This window comes from Labrus bergylta, chromosome 24 (genome assembly GCF_963930695.1).
Source record: "Labrus bergylta chromosome 24, fLabBer1.1, whole genome shotgun sequence".
NCBI lineage: Eukaryota > Metazoa > Chordata > Actinopteri > Labriformes > Labridae > Labrus > Labrus bergylta.
The window spans coordinates 7,520,536-7,548,148 of record NC_089218.1 but is presented as its reverse complement, the minus strand read 5'-3'; the positions used below and the strand labels follow the sequence as shown (position 1 = coordinate 7,548,148).

General features: G+C 45.6%; 2 protein-coding genes across 6 annotated transcripts in view; one reads left to right on the top strand and one right to left on the bottom strand.

Moving 5' to 3' along the window:
* The window catches only part of raph1b (Ras association (RalGDS/AF-6) and pleckstrin homology domains 1b), a 49,856-nt gene extending 26,191 nt beyond the window's left edge, over positions 1 to 23,665 (top strand). For 3 of the 5 annotated variants that reach the window (XM_065951693.1, XM_029281188.2, XM_029281189.2), the window contains 16 exons: positions 5,745 to 5,864; positions 6,271 to 6,376; positions 6,458 to 6,643; positions 7,372 to 7,799; positions 8,498 to 8,584; positions 9,947 to 10,021; positions 12,844 to 12,921; positions 14,450 to 14,609; positions 14,869 to 14,990; positions 15,303 to 15,368; positions 15,451 to 15,594; positions 17,036 to 17,146; positions 17,617 to 17,715; positions 17,817 to 17,937; positions 18,559 to 18,695; positions 18,780 to 23,665. In XM_065951693.1, coding sequence (XP_065807765.1) covers positions 5,745 to 5,864; positions 6,271 to 6,376; positions 6,458 to 6,643; positions 7,372 to 7,799; positions 8,498 to 8,584; positions 9,947 to 10,021; positions 12,844 to 12,921; positions 14,450 to 14,609; positions 14,869 to 14,990; positions 15,303 to 15,368; positions 15,451 to 15,594; positions 17,036 to 17,146; positions 17,617 to 17,715; positions 17,817 to 17,937; positions 18,559 to 18,695; positions 18,780 to 21,356 — 4,617 coding nt within the window. In that variant the 3' untranslated portion in view covers positions 21,357 to 23,665. The remainder of the gene's footprint in view (positions 1 to 5,744; positions 5,865 to 6,270; positions 6,377 to 6,457; positions 6,644 to 7,371; positions 7,800 to 8,497; positions 8,585 to 9,946; positions 10,022 to 12,843; positions 12,922 to 14,449; positions 14,610 to 14,868; positions 14,991 to 15,302; positions 15,369 to 15,450; positions 15,595 to 17,035; positions 17,147 to 17,616; positions 17,716 to 17,816; positions 17,938 to 18,558; positions 18,696 to 18,779) is intronic. The other 2 variants (XM_020653913.3, XM_020653915.3) reach the window with 2 other exon arrangements.
* An 854-nt stretch (positions 23,666 to 24,519) lies between these two features.
* alg11 (ALG11 alpha-1,2-mannosyltransferase) lies at positions 24,520 to 27,401 on the bottom strand. The gene is made up of 5 exons (XM_020653921.3): positions 27,259 to 27,401; positions 26,422 to 26,643; positions 25,970 to 26,341; positions 25,326 to 25,891; positions 24,520 to 25,241 (listed from the first exon to the last, which is right to left on the bottom strand). Exons 1-5 carry the CDS (start codon positions 27,303 to 27,305, stop codon positions 24,958 to 24,960), a joined length of 1,491 nt encoding a protein of 496 aa, XP_020509577.1. The 5' UTR covers positions 27,306 to 27,401; the 3' UTR covers positions 24,520 to 24,957.
* Positions 27,402 to 27,613: the final 212 nt, after the last annotated feature.

The window sequence follows — 27,613 nt, the reverse complement described above, 5'->3', positions numbered from 1 at the left end:
AAGTTTACATTTATGAAGAAATCTGCAAGGAGATGATGATGTTGCTGGATTTTCTTCTTAGTGAAGATGATGAAATCCAGTGAACTGATGCATGTTGATTGAGTACCATACACATGATGCATTTAAGTGAAGCATTTGGTTCTACAATAGTCTAATTCAAAGTGCTTTACCACTCGTCCGTCATCGCAGCGAGAGCATCTGGCCCACAATAGTGTTTACACAACGAAGGTCATATTCCACAGCCCAGCCCTCCTGTTTCCTGTGTGACTGAAATATGAAAGGATTTTTATTTGTTACTCAAATGTCAGGAGCAGTTCATCATTTGAATGCAAGCTGGGAACCAGGCAGGTGGTGACAAAGTCGCTGACTAGACACTTTGTGTAGCACTTTGAGGTTAGCATGATTGTGTGCATGAAAGGTTCAGTCCAGCAAACAGGATGCAAACATTCACATGAAAAATATAAAGAAGAATATGAAGAGATTATCCATCAGGCATTTCCTGCAGGGCTAAAAGCCAAAGCAAACAGGAAATGATGCCCTCTCAGTCCTCCGGACATTTTCACATGAAGAACTTATCTCTCTCTATACTGAGACCCCGTTTGTTTGCCGGTGAAAACAGTCACTGGATCTATAACACTAAACGAGACGTGGGGCTGAAAGCTGTGGTGGACGATTGTGCTGCAAGCGCTTTAACTATTTCCATTAGGAGAAACATGGAAGACACATGCAAAGCTGTGAAACAAAAGCAACAATTGCATGAAAAAGGACGAAATATAATACAAGTAAATATGCTGCAAATACGATTAACGATGCAAAGTCAAATAAGCCTTGTAGACTCAGACAGCAGCTGGAAAAGAAGAAGGCTGCACATCTGTAGGAGCACTCAGTGGAACAGTTTGTTATCGAGAGGGGAGACTGAGGGAGATGCGATGGTTAACTTGTTGTTTGGAGGGGAGCGTCGCATCGTTTTACAACAGGGAGGAGCGTTTACACCACAGGAGCCAGCAGATTCAAAGTGAGTGGAGTCTGACACCTGCTCAGGTCTCCAGAGATGGGGTTATACTGATTCCTGACATTCCTCTCCCTCCTCTTGCACTCCCACTTTCCCCTGACACCGTGCATATTTCTCTGCATGGTGTCAGAGTCCAGGTCAACCAGGTCTTGTATATTCCAAATGCTCGTATTGCAGCAGCAAATATTTATTGTGCAGCACTTATGTAAGGTGTTTCAGACACTCCTGATCCTGTAGTTCATGACATCACTCAGGAAGCACACATTTTTAACTGCGCACATTGAGAATCATGTTATTTGATTTGTGTTTTCTGCGTAACTCTTTGTTTTCATGGTTGCCCGTCTGTTTGTTTTTACTGTATGTAAGATGCACAGGGCTGTGTGTTTCCTCTGCACTGTCCCCCCGAGGCAGATGTTCTTGTCGTTTCCACAGTCCAGTCTCTCTATTTATGCACTTTAATGCAACCCACAGTTTTCAAACCAAAAGGTGTTTAGATCTCCTCTGAAAAATCTCAATCATGTTTGTGTATCTTAGTGTTGAGTTGTGAAATGCAACCTGATGGGAAAAGCGCTGAAATTGATGTAATGAGCGACTTTAATCCACTTTCCCATGAGTCTTGTGTTGTCAGAAAGTGAGAAACTTCTCCTCTAACTCGTCCCTTTCTGTGGAGAAGAAGAGGTTGTGGTTGTTCTTCCCACATTCACATGAACGTGAACCAAATAAACAGCAGTGTTTTGTTTCCATTGTGTGAACTGAATCAAGGAAGGAGCAAACCACGGAGACCCAATCTGACCTCTGATGTCATGTTGAACTCTCTCTGTGTCTGTGTCACACCCAAACACTGCTGTGTCTTTTCTTTTAGGCTGTTTCTGATCAATCCCGCCCTCTCTCACTCTGTGGATTAACTTTCACTCCTTACTTCTTCTCCTCTTGTTTGCAGTTGTGATCGCCGGCATTTGTTTTGAAAATAGCTCACAGGCAGCGTCAGTCATTATGGAAGTGTGACCTATCATCATATGACAAGAAGATGAACCAATGATGCTGTGTGTCTTATTTATTGGCCGACTTTCTTGGACCAAAACAACAGTGTTTGCCTCATTCAGTGTAGCTCAACTGTAGCCTGTTGCCTGATCAGAAACATTTTAAACATGCATCCAGATTTCAAACAACAGTGAGTTTGCTTGCAATTTTTGACAGTATAAAAAAAGAAATTGCTCAATATCGGGTATATATAATTTAATATGCCTGTTCTGCTGTCTGTGCAGGGACTCAACATCTTTAGCAATCCTCCTGACTCTCTCTGATATGAGACGACTTATTCTAAAGATAGACACCTCCCCCTCCTCCTCCTCTTTCTCTATCTCTTCATCCTCCTCAGCACCGGATGTTTGCTTGACTTTCTCTTCGATTCAGAGAGATTCTTTCCCCCCACAACGCAGGTTTTATCTTCCCTTCCTTTCACTTCTTGCGTCCCGTTACATCTGCAAGAGCTGCATGTGTTCGCATTGGGGGGGACAGAAAAAGTCTGCAGAGCGAGACTCCTCGGGGATGGCACCTTTTGATCTTTAGCCTCTCACCCTCAGACCTCTGAGCTGCCGGGCAGCCGCAGGAGACAGATGAGAGCCGGTCATGCTCAGACAACAGAGATGGACCGTGCAGGATCAGGAGGGCCAAAAGGCCAATGGCTGTTGTTTGGTTTGCGATGATGCCTGTAGGAGTGTGTTTGCACGCGCACGCACACGCACACACTGCACTCGCTCTCAGGTCGTGCTCCATGAGCTTAAAAGCAGGGCCTCAGGTGGTAATTCACTTAAACCTGCACCATCATCTGCTGCATGAGGCTGTGATTCCATTAGAATGACAGCAGCAGAGCTATTTTCAAAGTGCTTGTTTCTCTCTTTGTGTGTGCATCATTTTCCTTTTGTTCTGTTTCCCTCTCATAGTTTCTTTTAAAAAAGCACCAGCAGCATGCACGCATTTCTCTGTGCTGTCTATCTGCAGAAGTGTTTAACTATTGTGAAGCACCCGTAGGCTCATTGCTGTTTAAACACAGCTGTTAAAGTGTCCTGCAGTTGGGCTCATTTCTTTCAGGCTTATTTACATATGGAAGCACCTCCAGAGAGCATTGGCAAACACAATGGAAGCTCATTTGATTTGAGTCACTTCCTCTTCCTGCGTCTGCCTGCAGACAGCCATGATGTCATCCCCTCCAGCAAGGATGCTCTTTTTATTAGAGTCCGGTCAATGTGATTTATCTGATCCTAGCATCATGAAAAATCTGATTGTAGCTAAAGCAGGCATTGTACCTTTAACACAAATATATTTTGAGGAACAGAGTCTTATTCAATCTCATATATTTGCAGCTTTTCTGAGGGATTCCTAATGGATATCTCTGTCACAATAAGGACTCTTATGAAGTCACATTGGAGGGTCACTACAGAGGATATTTTCCTTTGTTTGTGTGGCTCTTTGCTTTTCAAACTACAGTATGCTGAACTTGTCGCGTTATCCCAAAAGATACAGCGAGTGCATGAAGGGCTGGAAAGGGTCTCCCTCTCCCCCTCCCGTCCCCAATAAGTGGCACGGATAACCGAAGGACAGCTGGAGTTTTCTGATGAGAAACAGGCCATGAGGGAAATTAGGAATTCTGCACATCCTGGCCATTTCCTGTGCCGACTCCCACACTCACATACTCACTGTATACGAGTGCACGGACACCATCTCACACACACAAATATACACACATGTTCAGTTGTTTTAGTTGGTCTTATACAGGAAACCGTCAATCATAAACACTGAAATGCGCACACACAAACGGAGTGAAACGGGCTGAGATGGGAGGTCGAGGGAGGATTTTTTTTGTGGCTTAAAGGAGCAGAGCGTGTGTGCCGTCTGGAATGTGATGTGAAACAAGCGCCCCTCAGCTGCTCTGAGTGTGTGTGTGTTTGTCTTCAGCTGACCGATTTTCAATGGTGCTGCTATCATATTCCTGTTTGCTTTGCCAAACGCTGCCGGTTTTATTGCCTTTTCACCTCCTGGCTGTTTTATTACCTGCTTTTATCACCTGACAATCAAGCACAACTTTAAGATTGCTCTCATGTATGCCGTGCAGCAACACACGCACGCACACGCGCGCGCACGTGAAGTCACACATGCAGATTTTGCAGGATCAAAAGAACAGGGGTCGTCAGAGGGGTTAATCCTGGTTTGGTACAGTCCCCACCAGTGACTGACACCATACAGCGTGGTTAACAGGAAGGACTGACACCATGTGCAAACATCAATGGGATTACTCTGGAATAATCCATCTGTGAGGGCAGTATTGGGGGTAACAGGACTGTACCAAGTCATCATGATACAATGTTGCTCAATGTAAAGTAAACAACCAGTGCAGGTGTGTGTGTGTGTGTGTATGAATGCAACCAATCTATCGACTCCCTTGCTGACCTAGAAAAGATCTCAAGATACTAGTTTGACCCAGAAATAGGAATAAATGGCTTTTAGTGATAAGACGATGTATGTTTCCTAAGCTTGAATCTACTAAAATGTTCTCTTTATAGACTTTGTGTGTGTATTAAGAAGGCTGCTTTCTTTAAAAAGAAGTTTATTAAATAATATGTAACATTAGCGTACATGATAACCTAAATCTAGTGACAATCATCTACTCAGTTGTAATGTTCTGCTGTACGTGCTGCAGACAGTGCTGAGAAGATGGTGAACTGTAGAGTTGGGCTGCCCTCTTATGGACAAACCATGCAATGGCACCATTACGCCATAACACAATGTGAACTCACTGACTGGGACACCATTATTCACCGTTGTGTTATCAATGTGAATATACAAAGGCAGTGTGAATGTGTAGGTGTGACATGCCGTGTATGCCCAGGTTGGGTGGTTTTATTTTGTCATTTATTCCTAAGTGACAACATGAAACTCCCCGCCTTCATATTTTAACCTGATACGAGACAGCTGGAAGTTGCAGGCTAAAGTGCCTTCTTTTCCCCTTTGGTTGGATAGAGGATGAGTTTATTTTTAACATGCAAAGGAGACGAATGTTCACTAAACAAATCGACCAGAATGATTGATGGTAGGAATATCCGACCTATCCAAAGAGATCTGTTCTTTTGCATCACAAGGCGAACTGCTGCTCTGTGTTGCAGTTCAGCCACTTCCCTTTACCTCCAGTAGAGGGAGCGCTGTCATCACCTTTGACTGAACACAGCTGGGCTCTCAGCCTGCCATGTTTTTTTTTTTTTTTTTACTCACTCCCCATTTAGCCCACAACAGCACCTTCTAGTGTTGTTCAGGGTGGTTTGATTGACGTCTCCTCCACATGTGTAGTGACTAACTGCAGGTTTATTGATCCCACAGGTGATCAAAACATCCATTTAGTCCTCCTGCATACCATCAACCTTTTTTTTTCCTTTGGGGGGGTGGGGGGGGGGGTGGAAGTGTTGGGTGTGTCAGCAGAGCATACGACACACTACAGGGCACACCAGCGATCCAAATGCACTGGGTGCCCGCTAGGGGTCCGTGAGCGGTTGTCATGGTAACAGGCAGTGCGGTTGGCATGAGCTTGAAGGGTTTTTTTTCTTCTTTTTTCTCTTTTAGATCATCCCTGCTACGTGGGTGTGATCTGATAGTGTGTGAGGTTTTTTTTTTGTTTTTTTTTTCCGCACATGTGTGGAATCATCTGACGTTTGTCTTTCTTCCTGTGTGTTTGTGTGTAAAGATGGAGCAGGTATCAGACGACGAGCTGGACCATGGAGCCGAGGAGGACAGTGATAAGGAAGACCAGGACCTGGACAAGATGTTTGGCGCCTGGCTGGGAGAGCTGGACAAACTCACACAGGTTAGACACACACACACACACACACACACACACACACACACACACACACACACACACACACACACACACACACACACACACACACACACACAGGGAAAGAGAGTGTCTGTTACATACTCACACAGGTAGAAAGAGCAGACAGAGAGGAAGGGGCTGTCTCCATAGCAACCTTAACACTGCTAATCCCATCTCCCTTTACTGTATCCTAGCAACTCCCCTCCCACCACCTCTTTGTATTGTGTGTTTGTGCAGGTTTGCGTCAGTGTGTGTGTGTGTGTGTGTGATAAGGGAGTCTCTAGCAGACAGACAGGGTTGCTTAGATCCTGTGCATTTCATTGTAATGTTAGAGTGTGTTTTTTGAATACATGCACATCATTATTTGTGTGTTTGTGTGTGTTTTCTGCAGAGTCTAGATGACGGCAGGCCGCAGAAAGCTCTGCAGAAGCCTCCTCTCAGGCAGGAGACAAACATGGCCAACTTCTCGTACCGCTTCTCCATGTATAACATAAACGGTGAGACCTTGTTCATCCCTCACATTGATCCAAAAATGACAAACAAATGAACATTTTATTCCTTTACCTTTCTCCTTGCAGAGGCGTTGAACCAGGGCGACACGGTGGACCTTGACGCCCTGATGGCCGACCTGTGCTCCATCGAACAGGAGCTCAGCACCATCTCCAAACCAAACACTCGTGGTCAGACAAAAAGCCAGCGAGGCCCCGGGGGCCGCAGTGCCAGCACCAAACACACAGGCACCAGTGGAGGGGGAAGCAGCGGAGGTAATCCCGCCGAATAATCAGCAGTAACAAATAACAGTGGTGCTGCATTAGATATTTTCCCCAACAATAAATAAAACAATGACTCTGCCTTCTCCTAAACATGAGTATAAGCATATCACCCCCTCTTTGTAATCAGTGTTACCAGATCCAGACAGACAAACAAGTATTCAGACCCAAACACAGAAATATTCAGCAGATGAATATTTAGCTTGTCTTTTAGCATCAGTCTGAAAGACACGCTACAGTTTACGGCATGTGCAAGAAAATCAGAAAATAGCATTTCAAGCACATCCTCTGAGGATTCTTTTAAAGAAGTTTTAGGTCATTTTGCAACATTTGAAAGGTGTAGAAAAATGTTACATGCAGGATGCAAACTCAGTTATTCAGTTTCAGTTAGCACTCATCTTTTCATGTGGGTGGTGTATCCAGTCGCTGCAAGAGCAGAATGATCGATTTATAAAAGGTATTTTTTCCCCCTTTTTTATGTAAAGGTCAAGAGGAAATGAACACATTCAGAATAGTAACAAAGAAATGGTTGACGATAAGCTATTGGACATACATTGATCGATTGCCCCCAAAGGAATATGTTACATCCTGTTTTACAGCTGCAAATGTGGCGAGGTTTAAATGATAGACTTGGTCAATAAGATGCATCACATAACATGAACATCATCTTCAAATGATTTCCCTCTCCATCTGAGCTGTTAAAACTTTAAACTCTCCAACAGGCAGCGCAAGCAGCAGCACCAGAGCTTCACCGGCCAACACAGTCAGAGGTGGCAGCGTCAACGCTCGCCCCGCTGCCTCCAACATCTCCCTGGATGACATCACCTCTCAGCTGGAGAAGGCCTCCCTCAGCATGGACGAGGCCGCACGTCAAACCTCCTCCTCTTCCTCCTCCTCCTCTTCTTCCTTCTCCTCGACCACGCTGCGGCGCCCCTCGTCGGGCTCTTCTGGAGGGGGTCAGCATCGGAGGACGGGCTCGGTGGGCGCCGCCAGCGAGCAGGAGGCTCCGTCCCAGAGGAGCAGCGTGAACTCGGCCTGTGCCTCGGCGTCCAGCATGGACTCACTGGACATCGATAAAGTGATGCCAAGTGGAGAGGGGGAGGGGCAAGGCAGCCCGAGCACGCAGGGCCAGAACCAGACGAGCACGGAGGTATGACCAAATATTCAATCTGGTATCAAAAAGTACCAAAGCTTCATACTTTCAACCCCACATCACACAAAAGAAATCAGAGAGTTAGATATTATTACGAGCTGATGAGAAAGTGTGAGTGAGAAAGATGGTGAGTAAAACCTGCATAAATCAGGTCATTTTTAGATTTTATTTGGAAGAGAACACGAGCACTTTCTTTCTTTCTTTCTGTATTTGTAAGACACTCACGACTCAAACCTCTGAACTGACCTCAATCCGGCTCTGATCCTGCATGTTTAACCACTCAGCATGTTGTTTTAAAGAAAACTCTGTGCTGTAAGTGTGTTCACAGTCAATGCACAATGCTGCTGATGTGTTGTGCATTGCATTGCGTGTTAAATATGCATTGTAATCTATTAGGATAGGAAACGTGGATTACAATGTCAACATCTACCATTCATATGTACCCGTGTTCACTCACACAGCATGCTGACTCTCTAACAAAAGCAAACTATCCTCCAAGATATGTTCAAGAGGTCAGAATCCATGCCAGACATACTCTTTGGAAACAGAAATCACTGAAGAGTCAAAATGATTGATGCTAAATATCTTGCATGTCCCCTGCACCTCCCTGCATGTCACCATGTTATCTTTGTTTGCATCCTTTCCTATAATCTGTTGTCTCTGTCCACACACACCTCGGTGTCTGCACCTCCCAGCATGTCACACTGCGGCGGGCCAACGGTAACACGGCCAGGCGGCAGCTTGACTTCACCTCACGAGAGGGCGAAGTGGATCGGGCCACTGTAAGTGCATGTGTGTGAGCGTGCATGTGTGCATGCATGCATTTTGACGTTTACACATATAAAGTAAGGCTGCAGGTTAAAGGGTTATTTAGTCATTTGAAACTGGGCTTTTATTCCTGCTTATTCTGGGGCCAAGAAAATGACAAATACGTGTACAAAATATAAGATTTGAAATTGAGCCGGACGATTGCCTCTGCTGGTGGTCGCAAAACAGGCAGCGATGGCTTAATCATACCTACTCAGATTGATTGTTTTTACCACTAACATGCACATTATGGAGAAGGATTCCTGCAGAGTAAGACGCTTTTTCTTAATCCAGAATCAGTCGTCTTAAAGCTTTCTTAAAACAAGCAGACAAAATCCTTAACTTAACTTCAAAGAACATGGGGGTCTGTGAGCGCTGGTGCCTGGACTGTGGAGGATTTTTGTAGTGTTGAATAACCAGTTGATAAGAAGGACAATATAAAAGTCATGTAAAGACCAACAATCTGACAGATCGAGTCAGTAGAGGACCAGCAACTCGTTTTTCTGAATTGAGTTTGTTGGCTGTGAAGAAGTCAATAAATACAGCCGTTTCTAATGAAAGAAAAACTATTTTTACGTTTAAGCAATAGGTCTACCTCTGTAGAAACCTTGCTGTCATGATGTCAGAGCCAGTGAATAACAGTTAGTGCCTGTAAGTGTCAAAACAATGAAGACTTCATTCTTCATACTGACTTTGCATTGATGCATTTGCCCTCAAAGATTCAAGTTGCAGACATTATTGCACGTTATGCTGCTGCTGGCCAAGGCAATCTACTGGAGCACATCCAATCACTTTCTTTGTACCTCGTTAGTCCCTCAGACCCCAAATGATGCAAAAATAGGACCCAGATTTACAAATGCGGAAAGTTTCCCAAATCACAGCATTTACTTTTGAACAGCTGTCTGTTAATGCTGATAGAAGACATGTACGCACGTGTTTGCAGATGAGATGGATTATTTCAGCCGTGCAGCCTTTGCTTTATGGTGCACTACATGCACATGTGTAACAATAAGCATTAAAGTGTGTAAGGTGTGAAAGAGGCAGTGTGTGTATGATTATGAAGGAAGCTGTAGCTAGATGTTGTCTCTTTATATTTCATCATTATCTCACAGTCATTGCTTCTTTACCCACAGCTGCAGCTAATGACAACCACACCTGCTTCATTTATGGAACCTTTTCTCTCTCACGCTTTATACAACAAATAAATCACAGCACCTGCGATTAATCATCCTCCGAGATTCATCTGGCACTGACTTCTCTCTATGTTGTCTCTTCTTCTCTGCTCTCCTTGTTTTTTTTTCTGTTTTTCTTTTTTTATCTCTCCTCACCCCACAAAGCACTCGTATCTGGACCGAGAAACCTCGCTCATTCTGAAAAGCATAGCTGGAAAGCCTTCTCACCTCCTGACCAAGGTGACCTCCTCCTCATACACTCTTTGATTTTCTCTCGTCTGTCTTTTATGTGCACGCTGCTTTCTCTCTGCTGCTTTGCATGTCACGATAACGTCACAAATATCAAAATGAATTTCCAGGATCTTTGACCATGCACACACTGTTCCAGGCTTGTAGATTGAGTACAATGACTGAGTTTAGCCTTTTTGCTTCCATGTTTATCTTCCACTGGCTGGTGGTCTTCCTCCTCTTTCTCCATGCCGCTGGGTTTGATTTGCACTCTGGCTTTATTATGAAAAGAAGGTGTGCTTTTATTGGAGCTTAATGACTTACTTATTCTTAATCAGAATATGAATCTGCAGATGTTTTGTTTAAAAGTAGCCGTGTTAGTCAGAACACATCAGGGTTAACAGCTCCATAGATCCACAGAGCTTTGTTGGATAAACAGTGAGGAGTTTTAATTGACAATATTCTGCACTTTTGTTTATGCAGCTTGTGCTAGTCCAAAGTCAGCACTTTTTGTGTTGACTGATAAACTCTCTGCAGCGGGTCTTTTCTCCTGCGGATGAATGAGTTGCAGCTCTTGGCCCCCCTGCACAATGCATATGCAGATCAGATGTGTGCAGCAGAATATGGCCTCTGATTGTGATTTATCCCGCTGTCACTGAAAACACAGAATGATTTTTCAAAGTGCTAAATCAGAGATTCAGAGAGAGAGGTCGATGCTACGGCTCAGAGTTTCTTTACGACTCAGGAGTGTTTACTGAAATAAGAGAAGACGAAAACCGTGCCAATTCAAATTGTTAATAAGGATCTGCTTAGCTGTAACTGGCATCGGATCGCAGTTTTATGTCCAAACTCTTTAATTTTTCTCTATTATTTGGAATATAACTGGAGGAAAGCCAAACAGCTCATTGGCCAGAATCTTGGAGAATCTCTCTCTCTCTCTCTTTGTATTACACAACAGCTGAATCTATTCAGTGTTGAAAGGCTCTCTGTATCCGGCAGATCAGCTCTCAGTCCGTGCTTGTGTGCAGAAACTATTTGACTGCTTTTTAAAAAGGAGGAGGGGATCGATCGCCCGCGGTGTACAGGCTGTGAGCGAGTTTATGTGTTAGTGTTACACTCCTCGCCAGAGGTCCTCTCCCTCTCCTCCTCGCTCGCTCGCTCGCTCTGGCAGATCAGAATACTGAATGAGAGCGCGATGTTTGGGAACAAGCGAGAAGTGGAGAGAGATCAAAGAGAGCGGGTGCCAAGATATTTTTTATTCCAGAGCTCGGCAGAAGAAGAGCCTTTTAAAAAAAAAAAAAAAAAAAAGAAAGAAGGAACGCCTGTGGAATAGAAATAATGTAAAGCAGGGTGGAGGCGGCATGCAGAGAGGAAATAAAGGGGGGTGTCGGCCAGGTTACGCTGACAATTATTGGGCTAAAACCTGCAGCGTGACTCAGATTGACTCTCAGGCTGTAATCTGCACAAACCCCCCGTGACCTCCCCTCCCCTCTCCTCTCCTCACACTGACTAAAAGCCGGCATCTATATGTTGGCCAAACAGAGTGTTAGCATTAATGTGCATGTGTCCTGAAGTCGGTCATGTGGAAAAGGTAGTCTGGGTCAAGGAAAGAAGGAGGGGGGGGGGGGGGGGGGGGTTGTTTAGTTTTTAAGATAAGAGGCTTGGGGAGCACTTTTAATACCCCCTCACCCCGTCTGGGCACTTGAAATATTCAGCACGTCAGCCTCTCATTCACCCAAATTCCTCCCTCCGTCCTTGTCACTGTAGTTTAGCCATGGGGTGGTGCTGGTCACGGTTCTCCCCCTCTTCGCTTTGATTGGCTGGAAGGTCTTGCAGTAGGGTCTCGCTGGTTCCTACAATATTTGTGGGGATTATGCTCCATCGATTGGGCACGCTCCCAAACCCCTGCATCAGATATATACAGAGAGAGAGAGAGAGAGAGAGGAAGCAGGAAGAGAAGGGGAGAAAAAAAGGGGGGAGGGGCATCGTCTTCCCGACTGTCTCACTTGGCTTTCTAAGTGAAGTTGTGCTCATATCAAGCGCACATGTCTGCAGGTCACTCACAGAGTCCTCTGATGTCAGAAGACGTGGATGGATGCTCGCTCAGGACTAACTTTTTTTTGCGCCTCAAGCTTCATTTGAAGGTCACGAGTTTACCATTTTTCCTATTTTCTGCTTTATCGTAACGACAACAGAGAAAGAAATGTTCCTTCTCCTTCTTTTAAATCATAAACTATGGACGAATCTGGATATTTTTCCCTTTTTTGCCCTTGAAATCTGAATACGATCCTCAAAGAGGATCTTTAAGCAGGGGGCATCATCCGCAGCCTCTCGCCCTTCGGGGGTCTCCTACTATTGTCTCCCCCTTCTGCTGTAAAGCAAGATCAAAGGCTGGAGCTCCATATGAATCCAATATGCAACCATAGGCGCCATATTTGAGGGACTGATGTAAAGCCGTAAATTTGATCGATAATTATCACAGAATTGATCATAAGCTCACTCCTACTTGCTCACCTGGAAGTGTACACGACCTGCAGCATGGAGGTGATGGCGTCTTGTTGGAGAGGGCAGGTAAGCAAGCAGCAAAATTTGGATTTGCACTTGACAGCGTGCGCCATCATGCCCCGGGCTTGTGGGTTTAAACGGTTTGGAAGGCTGCTCACTATTTAATGAAGTCGAGTGTGCATGATGTCTTATTCCTGCCAGAGAATAATGAAAGACATGCCGAGAGAGGATGAGGCAAGGCTGTGAAATCAAACACTCTTTCTCTTTTGTGATTTGCCTTGCATTTTTGGTTTGTGTGTGAATTGTAAATACAATGGTTGTCCTTCCAGGAGGAGCAAGCCGCCAAATTGAAAGCGGAGAAGATCCGAGTCGCCTTGGAAAAAATCAAGGAGGCCCAGGTCAAGAAGGTAGGACACACAATCTCACGTCCTCATTCTTTGTAAAAACAAAAGAAAAGAAAACACAGTTGCCTGTCTCGTGGTAATAACAGCTGTCTCGTCATGTTCGCCACACGCTGCATTTTCTTTGTGAACTTCATTCACGGCGAAGGCAGCGAAGCGCAGAGAAAATAGGTCATTGCGGTGTTTGATTATGTGCGGGGAGGGAGCAAGAAATCAGAGAGAGGCTTCACGCTGCAACACAATGCAAACACGCTCTACACAAAACATTTTATTTACCCCAACCCGACAGAAACAAGAGCTGTTTCACGGTAACAACTGGGGCGATGGGCTCCATTGGGAAGTGGGTAAGAGACTCCACAGGCAGGCCATTTTTACCGCCACTGAATGAGCTTGTTCTGTGAATGAGAGCAGCAGAATGGTGTCCTTTTTTATGCAATGAATAGTTGAGACCCAGTAGTGTGTTAAGACCGCACTCTGCCAAGTGAAAACAATACGACAAGATAAAGAGCGCTGGTACTGCCTGCACATAAAAAAACCTCGGCTAGTGCTCGCAAAAAGGCTGTCACATACTAAATAATTCGTCAGCTGTCTGCGAGCACATTTTTACGAGATTTTGCATTCCTAACATTCGGTTTGTTTCATTGCATTTGGGTCTAATGCTCAGAAAATTGCATCCTTGGTTTTTATGTCATCTTTTTTCCTGTACGACTCTGGGGGTTAAGGGGTTCGTCCACTCTCAAATATAGGTCAGACTCCACTTTCTTGGTCCCCCTTTCTCATTGGTCGGAGTCTCCAATCAATCAGCTGCATCTGTAAACGTATTGGACATCAGGGTCCCAAGTGGGAGGGGGACAGGCAGGAGGTCAAGGAATTGAGGCCTTTGCTAGATTTCACACCAGGACAAGATTTATGTAGGCTGCGATTGAGGGAGGCTGGATTTGGCACGTGTGTGTTTGTCTCCAGCTTAGTTTAATCTGGCTGATTTTGGGGGACTTTTTACTGCCTGTGGAGACAACTTTGGTCAGATTATTGGATTTTTAGGGTTTAGTGTTTGTGACTTTTGTGACCCCATAAATAGTTTTCAAGTATTTGGAACAAGCCCCCCCCTCATAATCAGATTTCTTCTTCTTTTAAAGAAAGCTGTCCATCCACAGCCACAATCCATGGCCTCTTTTAAAATAGACAGACTGCAGACATATGATGCACAGGATTTTAAAGAATGACACAAACATTGTTGTTGACCTTCTTTTGGTCATGCCTTCTGCAAATTGGTAGATTCCAACGATAACTCAATCATACCGGTTTCTTATCAGTGTTTTATTTCTTCGTAAAGGTGATGTAGTTGCTAAAGAGGGTGGCATCACTTCTTCTACAAGTTGCATAGTCAAAAAGACTCGAGTACAACAGTCCACAATGTGCGATTATGTTACAATGCAGGACCTCTGATGCTTCCCCACCCTCAAATATACATTCAGTTTTTTGTCCTAACTTCAAGTGTAACAACAACAAACAAATTGAATTCCCTCTTTCTCAGCTGGTGATCAGGGTCCACATGTCAGACGAGAGCTCCAAGACGATGATGGTGGACGAGCGGCAGACAGTCAGACAGGTGCTGGACAGCCTGCTGGATAAGTCCCACTGTGGATACAGCCCTGACTGGTCTCTGGTGGAAACCATCAACGAGCTGCAGATGGGTAAGAGCGCATTTTCCACAAAAACTCAAAGTTTATGTTTGCTGTAGGGTTAGCAGGTGACAAACCAGTGCTGTGTTGTAATATAAGAATAGCAACTGGTTGTGACTTTAGGCTCATGTTAAAGGTGCTGCCCCACCCAAAGATCAGAAAGCCCTGGAGGCAGAAAATTAAGTGCACATTTGCCAATCTGCAAAAAAAGAAAAAAAAAAACCTGCAGACATTGCATCTTATCATCTTTTCCCCCCCTCTTCCCTCTCAGAGCGTATTTTCGAGGATCATGAGAATTTGGTGGAGAATCTCTTAAACTGGACCCGGGACAGCCACAACAAGCTGATGTTCATCGAACGCATCGAGAAATATGCCCTCTTCAAGAACCCTCAGGTGACTTGGCGTTAGCCTTTACACACGAACACACACACACGAGATCGAGGAAGGTAGATCAGTTTCTCACGTAGCCGCTCTGCATTCGGTGTGTAGAAAGCTGAAAGCATATGCTGTACACACAAACACATTGTTTATGCATGCACAGCCCAGAGAGCGAAACAGGGAGTGTGTTTGTGTTGGAGAGTTGGAAGTAGGTCAAAGCTCTAAAGCGAGTAAAAGGTGAATAATTTATGTCACATAAGAGGAGGTGAGCCGACGACTTCCCTCCTCCTCTTTATTCACTTCACTAATTCTCTCAATCATCTCCAGAACTATTTGTTGGGCCGGAAGGAGACGTCTGAAATGGCTGACAGGAACAAAGAAGCATTGTTAGAGGTGAGAATACACACTGACTTCTGATAAATTCTCCATCCTGTAGCTCAAGAAAACTACAAAAGTAATGTGTGTGTTTTATCAGGAGTGTTTCTGCGGCGGCACGGTCTCGGTGCCGGAGATCGAAGGCATCCTCTGGCTAAAGGAAGATGGCAAGAAGTCGTGGAAGAAGCGTTACTTCCTCCTCAGAGCATCGGGGATCTACTACGTCCCCAAAGGCAAAGCCAAGGTCAGTGAGGCAAAATTAAGATGCAGAACAGAAACGTTGTTCTTTCTATCAGAACCAGGTTCTGCTTGGATCAAGTTTTGTTTTTTTATATACCAGAGAAGATTTGTCGTGCATATGTGATCTATTTTTAGTACGATCATCCCCCAAACTTTTTCCCAGACTCAGCAGCGACTCCACATCAGCATTCAGTAGCATCACTTAAAGAGGCAAATACTGTGGATGACTTTTTTACCTTTTTTTTTTTTTTAAAAGACAAACTCGGGTATTTTAAAGTCTGAACTTTATTTTTTTCAAACATTTCGAGGTCTACAATGTACAACAAGTTTTGAATTGCTCCAGTAGATTGCTTCAAGGTGCAGCGACATAGCGCGCCACAACGGCTGCAACATGCTGTAATCTTTCAGGGCAATTGCATCCAACCAAAGCGCTTACAGTCTCGGATTGTTAAAGTGTACGGCAACATAACAGAAAAGATCCCTGCATAGATAAGTCAGACATTTCTTTTAAACCAGAAGCAGCTCCTAATGTGGCTCTCTTGTGCACCCACCACACCCCTTTAATGAAACCACCCATTTCACCAGGCAGCACTTTACGGTCTACTGCCGCCGCCATCAGATGGTTTGTTTGTGTTGTTGTGTGGCCGAGGTGTTTTAAAGAGACAGCTCAGATATAACGCAACACAATCAAACAAGAAAACTAACGAGGCAGGTCGACAACAGAAGAGGACCTCCTGTTCCTTTGGGGGTTAAATTGCTGTTTTTGTCAATGGAGTCTGGTGGCTTAGAATGGAGCGAAGGTAACTTCAAGGTATATTTCTGCAGCGATCTGTATTTTTGTCAGGCATATAATCTGAGGCTGTACATCTCTTAATGGATACAATCTGTTCAGGCATATTTGCACTGAAAACATACAAGGCAGCCATTAATAGTTTGTTTTGATGCTGCATGCTGAAGCAATCATTTGCAGGGTTTCCTTTTTTTGTACTTTTTAGTCAATAGAGCACCAAAATATAGTGTGGTAGTTTGAATATTCCCTTTAAAATCCTGCAACCTATTGTGAGCTACCACCTAGCTCATTTGCTGGAGTTGCTTAGAGTGAAAGCCCTCACATTAAAGAAAGTATTGTGCATTTCATTCAAATCTGTGTTACTACTCTGACAAACATGCACATAACATCCACCACAGTGGCAGTCGGCTCCTCTGAGCATAATTATTTAAAGCCCATTTAGAGCGACATCACTCAAGCATAGAAACAGTGTTTGTTCAAAAATACTCCGAGACCATTAATATGTAATTTGGACTTCTGCCTCGCAAGTCGTTTCCTCCATCGAAGTCAGTCAGAACTTGACGGAAAATACTTGATGCATCGGTAGGTACGCGTCTGTGCCTTGATGTATTGTTGTATTCATTCAGTGCGTCCTCCTCTGTCTCCCTCTCCGCAGGCTTCCAGAGATCTCGTGTGCTTCCTGCAGCTGGACCATGTTAACGTGTATTATGGTCAAGACTACCGCAGCAAATACAAAGCTCCTACTGACTACTGCCTGGCTCTCAAGGTACACAAACCCTTTTCATATGTTTTCAACTCAGGGGAGAGTTTTTCATTTCAAGTGTTGATGCAAATGTGTGTGCAGCAACAGATATGCAGCATGTCAACATTGAGCTTCTTGCTCCATGTACGGATGTTATGTAGCAGTTTGATCTGAGATATTCTTACTGACCCACAAAGACTTATAAGAGCTTCTCTCTGAATCGTTAGACACGCATCTTAACTGCATTAGCTTTCCATTCCTTTCAAAAGCACTCTGCAAACTGCCTCCAAACAAGTCAATAAAAGTTCTTTCATTTAAGTAGATTGCCTTTTAATAAGCTGATAGTGAGTGTTATTGCTCCCTCTGATTAGTCCTAGAGGCATGCGAGCCCATTCAAGCATACGTAATACTTTCATCATGAAGTTTGCATCATTTCTGAGAGGAGGTTTGAGGCATTTGTTGATGGTAGAATCTGTTTTGACTTCTCTCTGCAGCATCCACAGATCCAGAAGAAGTCTCAGTACATCAAGTATCTGTGCTGTGATGATGTCAGGACGCTGCACCAATGGGTGAATGGAATCCGCATCGCCAAGGTGAGTCTAAAAGAGAATTAAAAAAAAAAAAAAAAATAGGACAAAAATAGTTGTTTGTCTATTCAGTCAATTTGTACTTAACCATGTGTGTTTGTTTGTAGTACGGGAAGCAGCTGTACATGAACTACCAGGAGGCCATGAAGAGGACAGAGGCCGCCTACGATTGGTCCTCTCTGTCGACCGCCAGCATCCGATCAGGCTCCAGCTCTGCTAGCATACCTGGTTAGTTCGTTTTCTAATCAGACTGTCAGTGCAGCATCCAGGAATTCAATTTTTCACTCACTTTCCTGATTTTTTTTTTTCAGAAGGGTTTTCTGTATCATTGCAGAACCTGTTGGCTAAGTAAATGTTCCAACTGAAGACAGAGTTCACGCTCTACTTCCATTTTAGGTGTTGCACCAGCTGAGATAATTCCAGTGTAGACCTCCCTGACCTTCCGGGTTGAGAGATGACTGACGCTGCCACTGAGCCCACAGCCCGCCCCCATTATTAAACCATAGCCGATTGATTCCCAGATTGTCAAATGCCATGCTACTTGGGAATGCTGTTTCTCTTTAAAAAAAAAAAATCCAGTTTATTCCAGAAAGTCACATAACGCTGAGTACATTACAGAAATATTACCAGGGTGCATTTGTCAGGTGTTTACTGCCACAGAAACTCTTTTTGTCCTCATTATAAAGGTCTGTGAAGATGTCAAAATGTATTTGAACAGAATAACACTTTCATTTTCTAACTCATTCAGTTTTATATTAAGAACTTTGACAGAACTTTAAGCTTGGTACAAATCATACTTGAGCTGCTTTAAGAATACTCTCAAAGAGTCTTTTATGTGTGTGCCTTTAGAGTCCCAGTCTAATCATTCGGGACACTCAGACAGCGGGGTCGACACTGGATCTTCTCATGGTCGCTCGCAGAGTGTGGTCAGCTCCATCTTCTCTGAGGCCTGGAAGAGAGGGACCCAGATCGAGGAAAACACCAAGGTATGACTTCCTGTCACAGAAATATGTGTTTGAAAAAAAAAAATCCTTTTTCATGTCACTAAGCTGTTACTCTCTTTTTCGCAGCACATGAGGATGGAGGCGTCCAGATCGGGCACCCTGCCTCACGTCTCCCACAGTCACCGCCATCACAGCCAGCATTCAGCCGATCATCCCGCCCTGACGCCCCCTCCCCAACCTCAGCCTCCACCTCAACCCCTCCAACAGCACCCGCCACCGTCTCAGCACCCGTCAGTGCACCCCCAGACCCCACCTCCCCAGCCTCAGTCTCCTCAACAGTCTCCTCAACAGACTCCACAGCCGCCTCCACCGCAGATGACTCAGCGTCCCCCGCAATCGCCGCAACAACAGCGGAAAACACTTCCCAGCTACAGCCACATCCCCCCCCAGCAGCAGCAGCAGCAGCAGCAACAACAGCAGCAGCAGCAGCAACAGCAACAAGAAGTGGCTCCTCCTCCGCCCCCGCCGCCGCCACCTCCCCCTCCTCCCCCGCCCCCGGTTCAAATGGTCTCTCACCACTCACCGGCTCCAACCATGTACAAGTTCAGCACCATCAACCGGCTGCAGAGCCAAAATGCTTCCAACACAGCCAACCACAGGCTACCAGGTCACATCCACGCCTTAGGTCATCAAGTTCTACCGTCGTCTCCAAGACCGCCCCCGGCACAAGCGCCCGTCAAACCAAATGTCAATCACATTGCGGCAAGGACTAATGTCCCGCCTCCTCCTCCACCGCCTCCTCCACCGTCCATGCCAACTCCAGGGTCGGCCATGGCTGTTTTGAGGCTGGGTCCTCCAAGCCCTGCTGCCCCACCTTCCTTCATTCCTCCACCGCCAGTCCCTCCACCTGATCCCCAAATGAATGGCGTTGCATTTCCTCCCCCTCCTCCTCCACCTCCTGAGGTAATGGCGCCCATGAGCCACCCTGTTTACCCGAATGGGCTGAAGCAGGCCTTGAAGGAGCGGTTTCCCAGCCCGCCACGGGATCTCCTCTCTCCAAACGGAGGCATTGAAGATTCCCCGCCCCCTGCCCCTGCTCCAACACCCCCACCTCCTCCGCCTCCGCCTCCGCCACCACCTCCTCCTCCTCCCCAGCAGTTCCCAGTGCCAGCCCAGTTCCCGCCTCCTCCTCCAGCGCCACCAAAAACCTTCAACCCCGGCTTCATCCCGCATGCTGCCCCCAAACCGGTCTCACCCGTCTCCCCTTTCCCCCCTGCTCCACCTCCTGCGGCCCTGGGTGGCCCATGCCCACCCCCACCTCCACCACCTCCTCCACCTGCTCCCTTCAAGAAGCAGTTCAGCCTCCAGGCGGGGCACACCTCTAGCCAGCCGCCTCCTACTTTGCCGAAGCAGCACAGCCTGTCAAAGCCGTCATCCATGTCAGCGGGAGGCCCTCCTGCGATGTCTTTGGTGAAACAACTCGCAAGTCAGTTTCCAGGAGCGTCATCCCAAGCAGCCAATCACACGGAGAGCCCCAAAGCCCCCCTCTCCCCCCCTGCTGTCAAGACCAAACCAAGATGGCAGCCAGGCGGAGGCCAGCAGCTACAGTCTCCTGAATTCCCTCCTCCCCCTCCTGACAACAACGGTGGCTTCCCCGCCCCTCCTCCTCCTCCACCTCCACCTCCACCACCACCTCCGCAAGTCACAGGCCCGTCTCCGCCACCTCCTCCCAAAGTTACAGGCCCAACTCCGCCGCCCCCTCCCCTTCCTCCTGGAAACCTGGGCTGCCCCTTGAGGAGATCCCCCTCTGGCTCCTCCAGCTTCGGAGGCAAGAAACCTCCTCCCGCCCCGCAGAGGAACTCCAGCATCAAGCTCAACGGTTCAGCTTCCTACGAGGAGTCCAGGAGGAACTTACTGAGCAAGTTTGCCCCCCAAGGCAACGCCCCTTCCTCCTCCCCTTGCCCCCCTTCCTATTCCTCTGGATCCCCTTCTAAGGACCCCTCAAATGGACCCCCAGCACCCCCAAAACCAGGCAAGCTCAACCTTTCCAACCTGCCTCCAGCTCTCCAGGCCAAAGTGAGCCAGGTCAAGCAAATTAGCGGCGACTTCCCTTCTCCGCCTCCCGAGTGCGCCTACTTCCCACCTCCCCCTCCTGCCTCAGAGCTCTTCCCCCCTCCTCCACCTCCTGGTTCTGATGCCCATAGCGGAGGTCCACCAAGAGTTGCTGTGGTCAACCCCCAACCCCAAGCTCCCCCTCCTCCCCCACCTGTGTCCCTTGTAAGCAACTCAACATGGGGGAAAAGCTCACTGAAAAAGACTCCTCCACCAACACTTGTACGGCGCGGCAACAACACACCAGACCCCCCACCACTTTCACCTCCACCCACCTCCCCAAAGGGTGGGTCGGGCCAGCCTAATTTCCTGGATGATCTTCACCGGACACTGAAGCGAAAGTCAGTGGGTCGCCAAGGTTCCCTAACCTCAGCCGGCCTCACGGGCAAGTTGGAACCTGCAGGAACTATGGACGACATGGCGCTGCCCCCGCCTCCACCCGAGCTGCTCCTGGACCAAGGGAAGCAAAGCAACGGAGGGAACGACGGCTACAAGTCCGGAAACATCTCAGGCTATGCAACATTACGACGGGGACCCCCGCCTGCACCACCCAAACGGGGGGACGGAACGAAACTTACCGGAGAGTGTTGAATTTGGAGATCAGGACACGATAAAGACAATGAAAGAATATATGGGAGTGTGTATATACTTCAACCCAAGCCGGACCGTGATCAGTTAGTGTTTGCGAATTATTGCATTTTTTTAAAGCTTGGTTTGTCGGATCAGTGGGTTTTATCAACGCTGGAAAATGAAGACAAAATGAAGACAAGAGCAGGAAAGTCGAAGTCAAAGAGTCTTACATTTCCCCGTATGGTAAAACCCTTCCATCCGGTTACCTGAGCAGATTCAAATAAACACTAATAATAAGAACCATTCAAATATTACTGGATCCAAGTCTGAGCCGAACCATGTATCCGCTTCTCTGCCATAAGTTTGTGCCACGTACCGGATATAAAAAAAAAACCCCGACACGAGGAGCTTTCTGCTTCGGTACTGCATGGAGCTCATGCAAGAACTAGCTGTAAAAAAAAAAAAAAAAAAAAAACATGAAGCTGTTCTGAAGTGTGTGCATGAGTGAGAAAGATCCCAAAACACCCAAGACTGACGATACATACATGCATTGTGTGAATGCATGTATGATCATGTGGTGTAGTTCACGGTTAGGAAGAAAGGCCTACATGGAGTGCTGGTTGGTTAGGTTTGCTTTTATATAAAATTATTTAATGATTGATAAATGGAAGGATTTTTTTTATGAGTTTGTATTTTAAAAAGCTGGTCAACAAAGTCAAGAGAGGAACAAAACATTTTGGCACAATGGAATGTATACAAGGAGGCATATTAGGGAACATAAATACAGACATGAAGGCAATGAAACTAGAGCCCGACCGATATCACACAACATGGCCCTATCAGAGATGAATTTTTACAAGATATGTCGATAAAACACTTCTTTTTACAGAATGTATGAGAGAATAACCCTTGAGGTGATTTACATGTGACGTATTTTAGTTGTTTGTCCAGCAGAGGGCGCTCCAACTCCATGTTTTACTGTACTCTGTGTACAGTACAGTGTTCAACACAAAAATTGACAATAAAAAAATCTGCTTTTTGAGTATATCAGAAAATACCACATGTCAGTGTGGATAGATATATAGATTCAATGTTTAAGTCATGCAATTGTCAGGTCATGCTGTATGTTAATAAGTGCAACTTGATAGTGTTAAATGGGCCCATACTGCATCGTCTTTTATCAATTCCATTGATATCGGTCGGGCTCTGATTAAAAAAAGTATCAGTACAACTTTTAAACCTGTTCACTTAAACATTTCAAGACTGTTTAGAAACTTTGCAAATGCAAATGAAAAGGAAGCCTTATCCCCAAAGTCTTGCACAGAGGTCAGAGCAGATTTCTTCCCAGGGTTCAGCAGTGTCTGGACCGTGCAACTGGAAAAAAACAAAACAACAAAAAAAAAAACATTATTTAAAGGACTTGTGTAATGGAGGCGGGAGGCCTGTGATGGTGCGTCTCTGTGGACTGTGTGCGTTGACTTCCCCGTGTGTTTGGCTCGATTTTGGACCTTCTCCTTCAGTTTGTGTCTGTACAGTTGCAGCTGCTACTCCTCCCCTTTGACTGTTGGTCCCCCCCCCCCCCCCCCCCCCCCGCCCGTCCCGCCGCCTTCTAAAGTTACATGGTATCACATTTCAGGATGTCGTTCAAGAATGTACAGATTGGATTGTGAAGTACACTCATGTTATCCACACAAGCTGATAAAACATACATTTGTCGGGGTCAATGTACAGAGAATTAAACCATGTCGTCAATAACAGAAGTCTGGCATCAGACTGAATGTTGCTTTCAACTTTGTGTGTCTGTCGTGTCTTTGTTTCTTCATGGTGCCATTACTGCTTCAATCCTCGGTGCACTAAGGTCCAACTGAGGTTATATCTTGACTTTGTACCTACAGATTGGATCATGAAGGGTTTTGACTTCTTGCAGGAATGGCTTCATTTTAAGGGTGCTCAATGTCAACATGTCTGTGTGCATCAGGACGACATATCATTATCATTTGAGACACTTTAAACTGGTTTTAAATTTGGCGTTGGTGTGGAAATGAATCCTTTGAAGGTGGTCTTTTTCCACACAGGCCCTTTTGGACACGCTGTTCTTTTGTCCCTGCAGCAGCCTTCTTGAAGACAGAGGCTGTGTACCATTTCTTCTAACTGAATATCATTGTCTTTTACAGGATGTTTGCTTCAGTGCAGTATGTAAGTTATTGATGTGCTGACGTGAACATGTGGGGCAGAGTTACATGAAGAAAAACGGTTTCAGATAAGAGTAAATGTGTCCTCTTGCATTTAAACTGAAAATCACAATATAAATGTTCAAACCAGATCCTCAATCCGTCTCAGAGTCCTCATTTTGTTTTCCAAATGATTAGGTGTGATGAACCTGCAAACATCTCAGGTTATTCACTTTATTGAATGCACGTGTTGTGTCTGTGGAGCGAATGCGCCCTCTAGTGGTCTCATCCTGCAATCATTTTGCAAAATATCAAATAGGATGTTACAGTAAAAACATCTAACCAATAAAGTATCATTAATGGAGGAAAAATGGATGAAAAATAATTCTGTCTTTAAAACACAAAATCTCTGGTCTTGACCTCCTGTGAGGAGCTAAGAACTAAGCGACCTGGCAGGATGTGTGGAGGAGGAGGAGGAGGAGGAGTGCTGCTGCTTGATGATGTCTCGGCTGTGGTCAGTCTGAAACACTAAATATCACAATGCACATTTTAGTAATTAGCACTTATCTCTATTTAAAGAAAAAGAATAGAAATAAGTCTTTTTTTTTTTTTTTTTTTATCCCAGACTTTGGAATCTGTTTCTGACCTGATATATATCAAAATATATTTTTTTGTTAATAAATTCAAAGTGGTGAGTTTAGACTCAGAACTCGTACACATTTGTAACACGTGGCCCTTTGCCTCTTCTTAATTTTAGTGTTTGGGTTAATTTATGCAGGAAGATTAGCTTTACTTATTCTATGTAATGATTAGAGACTCTGAATGTAAATGTTGCTGTTAAGGCGTCTCTCAATCAGAACGACTTTGGAAAGACATTTAGAAATATGGACTCAGGCAGTTATCTTCTTCATATTTGTGCCTTACACCTTCACTTCACACATTTTTACGACCGTATGTTTAGACATTTCATAATTGTAAATATGAAATAAACAACGGCTCATCCTACTGCAACATCCCACTTAATATCTTTATTACATCTTTAATTACATTCATCAATATCAAAAATATTTCACATTCTGGGCAAAGCGTTCCTGTTCTGTTGTGTTTTGAAATACTAATTTGCTCCCCTGGACCCATTTTCAACATAATTAATATAATAAATCTTGTTTTGGTTAAACTGACGGACAAAGTAATCAGGGCTTCTTTAATCTAACAGGATAATCGAGTATTTACAGAAACAACTCAAACTAAATGCAAACATTTCTGCAGCTGGATTGCTCTAACCACGCGAGGTAAAAAGGGAACAATTTGATGTGTTTCTGCCAGGTGCCTAAACTGTACTCTGAGAACATGGTGGGGAAACAAAGTGTCACCAGTCAGTGCATCAAAATAAAGGTGCTCAAAGGGTCTAACAGCCCCTAACGTGTCGACTACACACACAGAACGAGTCCTCATCGTTCAAGCGTTCCCATCAGAGGCTCCATAGCAGCGCAGAAACACGCCTCAAACTCCTGATCAGAGAAGCGGGCGACAGACTGGCGTGCGTTCCGTCTGATCTGCAGGCGGTTTTCAGGCGTCAGTGTGAGGATCCTCTCTATGGCCTCGGCGTATCCGTCCTCGTCCTCGGCGAGGAAGCCTGTTTGGCCTCCCTCGTAAGGGACCACGATGTCGAGCTTGGGACCGCCGGATTTGTGCGCCAGGATGACTTTTCCTGCCGCCATACATTCAACAACACCTGGAGGAGGCAAAAGAAGAAATGTAATATCTCAAGATAGTTTTTTTTTTTACATTTTAACATAGCATCAGACTGTCAATTTACCTATTCCAAAGTGTTCGTTCCACATGGTATGCAGCCCGATGGTTGCTTCCCCCATCTCTCTCTTCAGCTCCTCAAAAGGAACATTTAGTTTAAACTCCACCCTGTCCGCCATGCCCAGCTCCTGGCACAGCCCCCGCAGCATCAGCACCCTGTCCTCATCCTCCTGATTCCTGCATCCACCAATCAGAACCAGCTTCAGCGCCTCTCTTCCCCCCGCCCCCTCCCTCCTCCGGTCCAACACCTTCTTGAACGCTCTGATCTGCAGCCGGTGGTCCTTCTCCGGCCTGAACTGCCCGATGGAGACTATCGAGTGGCACCTCCTGTCCCCGTCCTCTTCCAGAGGGACGTCTAGGAAGGCGCTGACGTCGCAGGGCGGGTAGACAACGCTGGTGCGGTTCGGAGCACGCCACAGGGACAGGATGTGATCCAGGGTCCAGGAGGAGTTGACCATGATGAGGTCGCTACAGGAGCCGGCCATGCCGTAGAGGAGGGCGAAGAGGCAGTAGTAGACCACTTTGAAGGCGCTCAGGAAGAGACTATTGGAGACGTAGTCTGCGTTGTTGAACCTGAAACAGCAACAGGTTGCGTTATAAATCCAGGAAGAAAACACAAGGAGAGGCGAGGAAAAGAAGAAGAAGGATTACCTGGGGTTCCTCTCTCTCACCACAGACAGCATGTCAGTGCTGATGGTGGGGTAGTGAACGTAACTCCCCACGCTGCAGCCTCCCAGGTAGCGGAACAGGGGGAGAGTGAAGGCGTAGCCCATGGAGTCGACGTAAAGGTCCGGGACGAACTCTGTCAGCGCCTCCCATCCCAGGAAGACGGAGCCCACGCTCTGACCGAGGAGGGTGAAGTGAGGAAAGAGGCCGGGCTCCACCAGCAGCCGATGCCTCAGGAACACGAACTGAATCGGCCGAGGGAGCACGACGTTAAAGCGACGACGTGCTCCTTCCAGAATCTGCTGAGCCGTCACGCCCAGGTCCCCCGTGTACACCACAAAATTCACGTCCACGTACCTGGAAGAGACACAGTTTCAACATATCGCAGCGCAAACAAGTTGGCCCGATGGGGGGGGAGAAAGGGCAAAGCTTTTTACCTGTTTTGTAGCGCCCTGATAGCACACCAGAGCACCCTCTCTCCCCCTCCACCAGCGTTACAGTACGGGTGGAAGAAGGCCACGGTTGGACGTCCATCCCTCGCCCTCCGAGCGCTCCTGCTGCTTTGAAGCCAAAGACGCACAGCCAGAACCAGCAGGACGAGGACAGCGACCAGCAGCACGCACAGAAACAGCAGAGGCAGCAGCAGCTTCCACAGCAGCCTGCAAAACAGAGACATAACTCTGACGTTAGAGCAAACCTGAAATAGGCAAAAGGAGCGGATTTCTAGATAACTGGGTTTGCCACAATTATGTTTCAAAGGGGAATTAACTCCACAGCAATATTTTATATAAGGCTTTAAAGAAAAACTATTTAACCAACCCCAACCAGACTAAATATTAAGACCCAAACATGTGTTTAAAAAAGGGAAACAGGCCAAGGATACAGCTACATGTGAGAATAAACACACATTAAATAGTGTTGCATGTACATAACGCTTTAATGATGAATAAACTATTAACAGTTGCAATATATAGACTACAACATGGTTAAAGAGAGTATTGAACAACTGTAGGTCATAAAGAAACATTATGAGTGAAAGCTTTAAACAAACTAGACACATTTTGACATATTCATCGAGGATTTCCTCAACAATAAATATGATTTTAGTGTCGACAAGCGAGTCACAGTAGAACCTGTGGTGGACTTTCTGCAGTTCTTTAGATTATAATGTGCAGATGTCGTACCATATAGAATAATTCTACTCTTTTAAATTAGACATTTCATGACAAAATAAGTGAATTTAAACGCGTAGTTTGTCGCATTTTGTTCCTTACCGTGTTATTTCACACAAACAGAGGGCCAGCTGATCGTGAGGCGACATCTTTAACAACACGCATCGCCGTGTTTAAGTTCTCTTTCCTGCTTTGTGATTTGTGAGTTGTTGTTATTACTGAGCGCCATCTACCGGTGTGGAGGTGTTACTGCAACCACTTTTGTCCATTTGATCCATCATGTCATATTCTTTGTAATATAGCAATGAGTAAGGTATTTTACCTGCTTTTTGTAACATAACAATGAGTAAGGTATTTTACCTGCTTTTTGTAATGTTAACAGACAAAGATTAAAGTATTTTACCTGCTTTTTGTAAAGTTAACAGACAATGAGTAAGGTCTTTTACCTGCTTTTTGT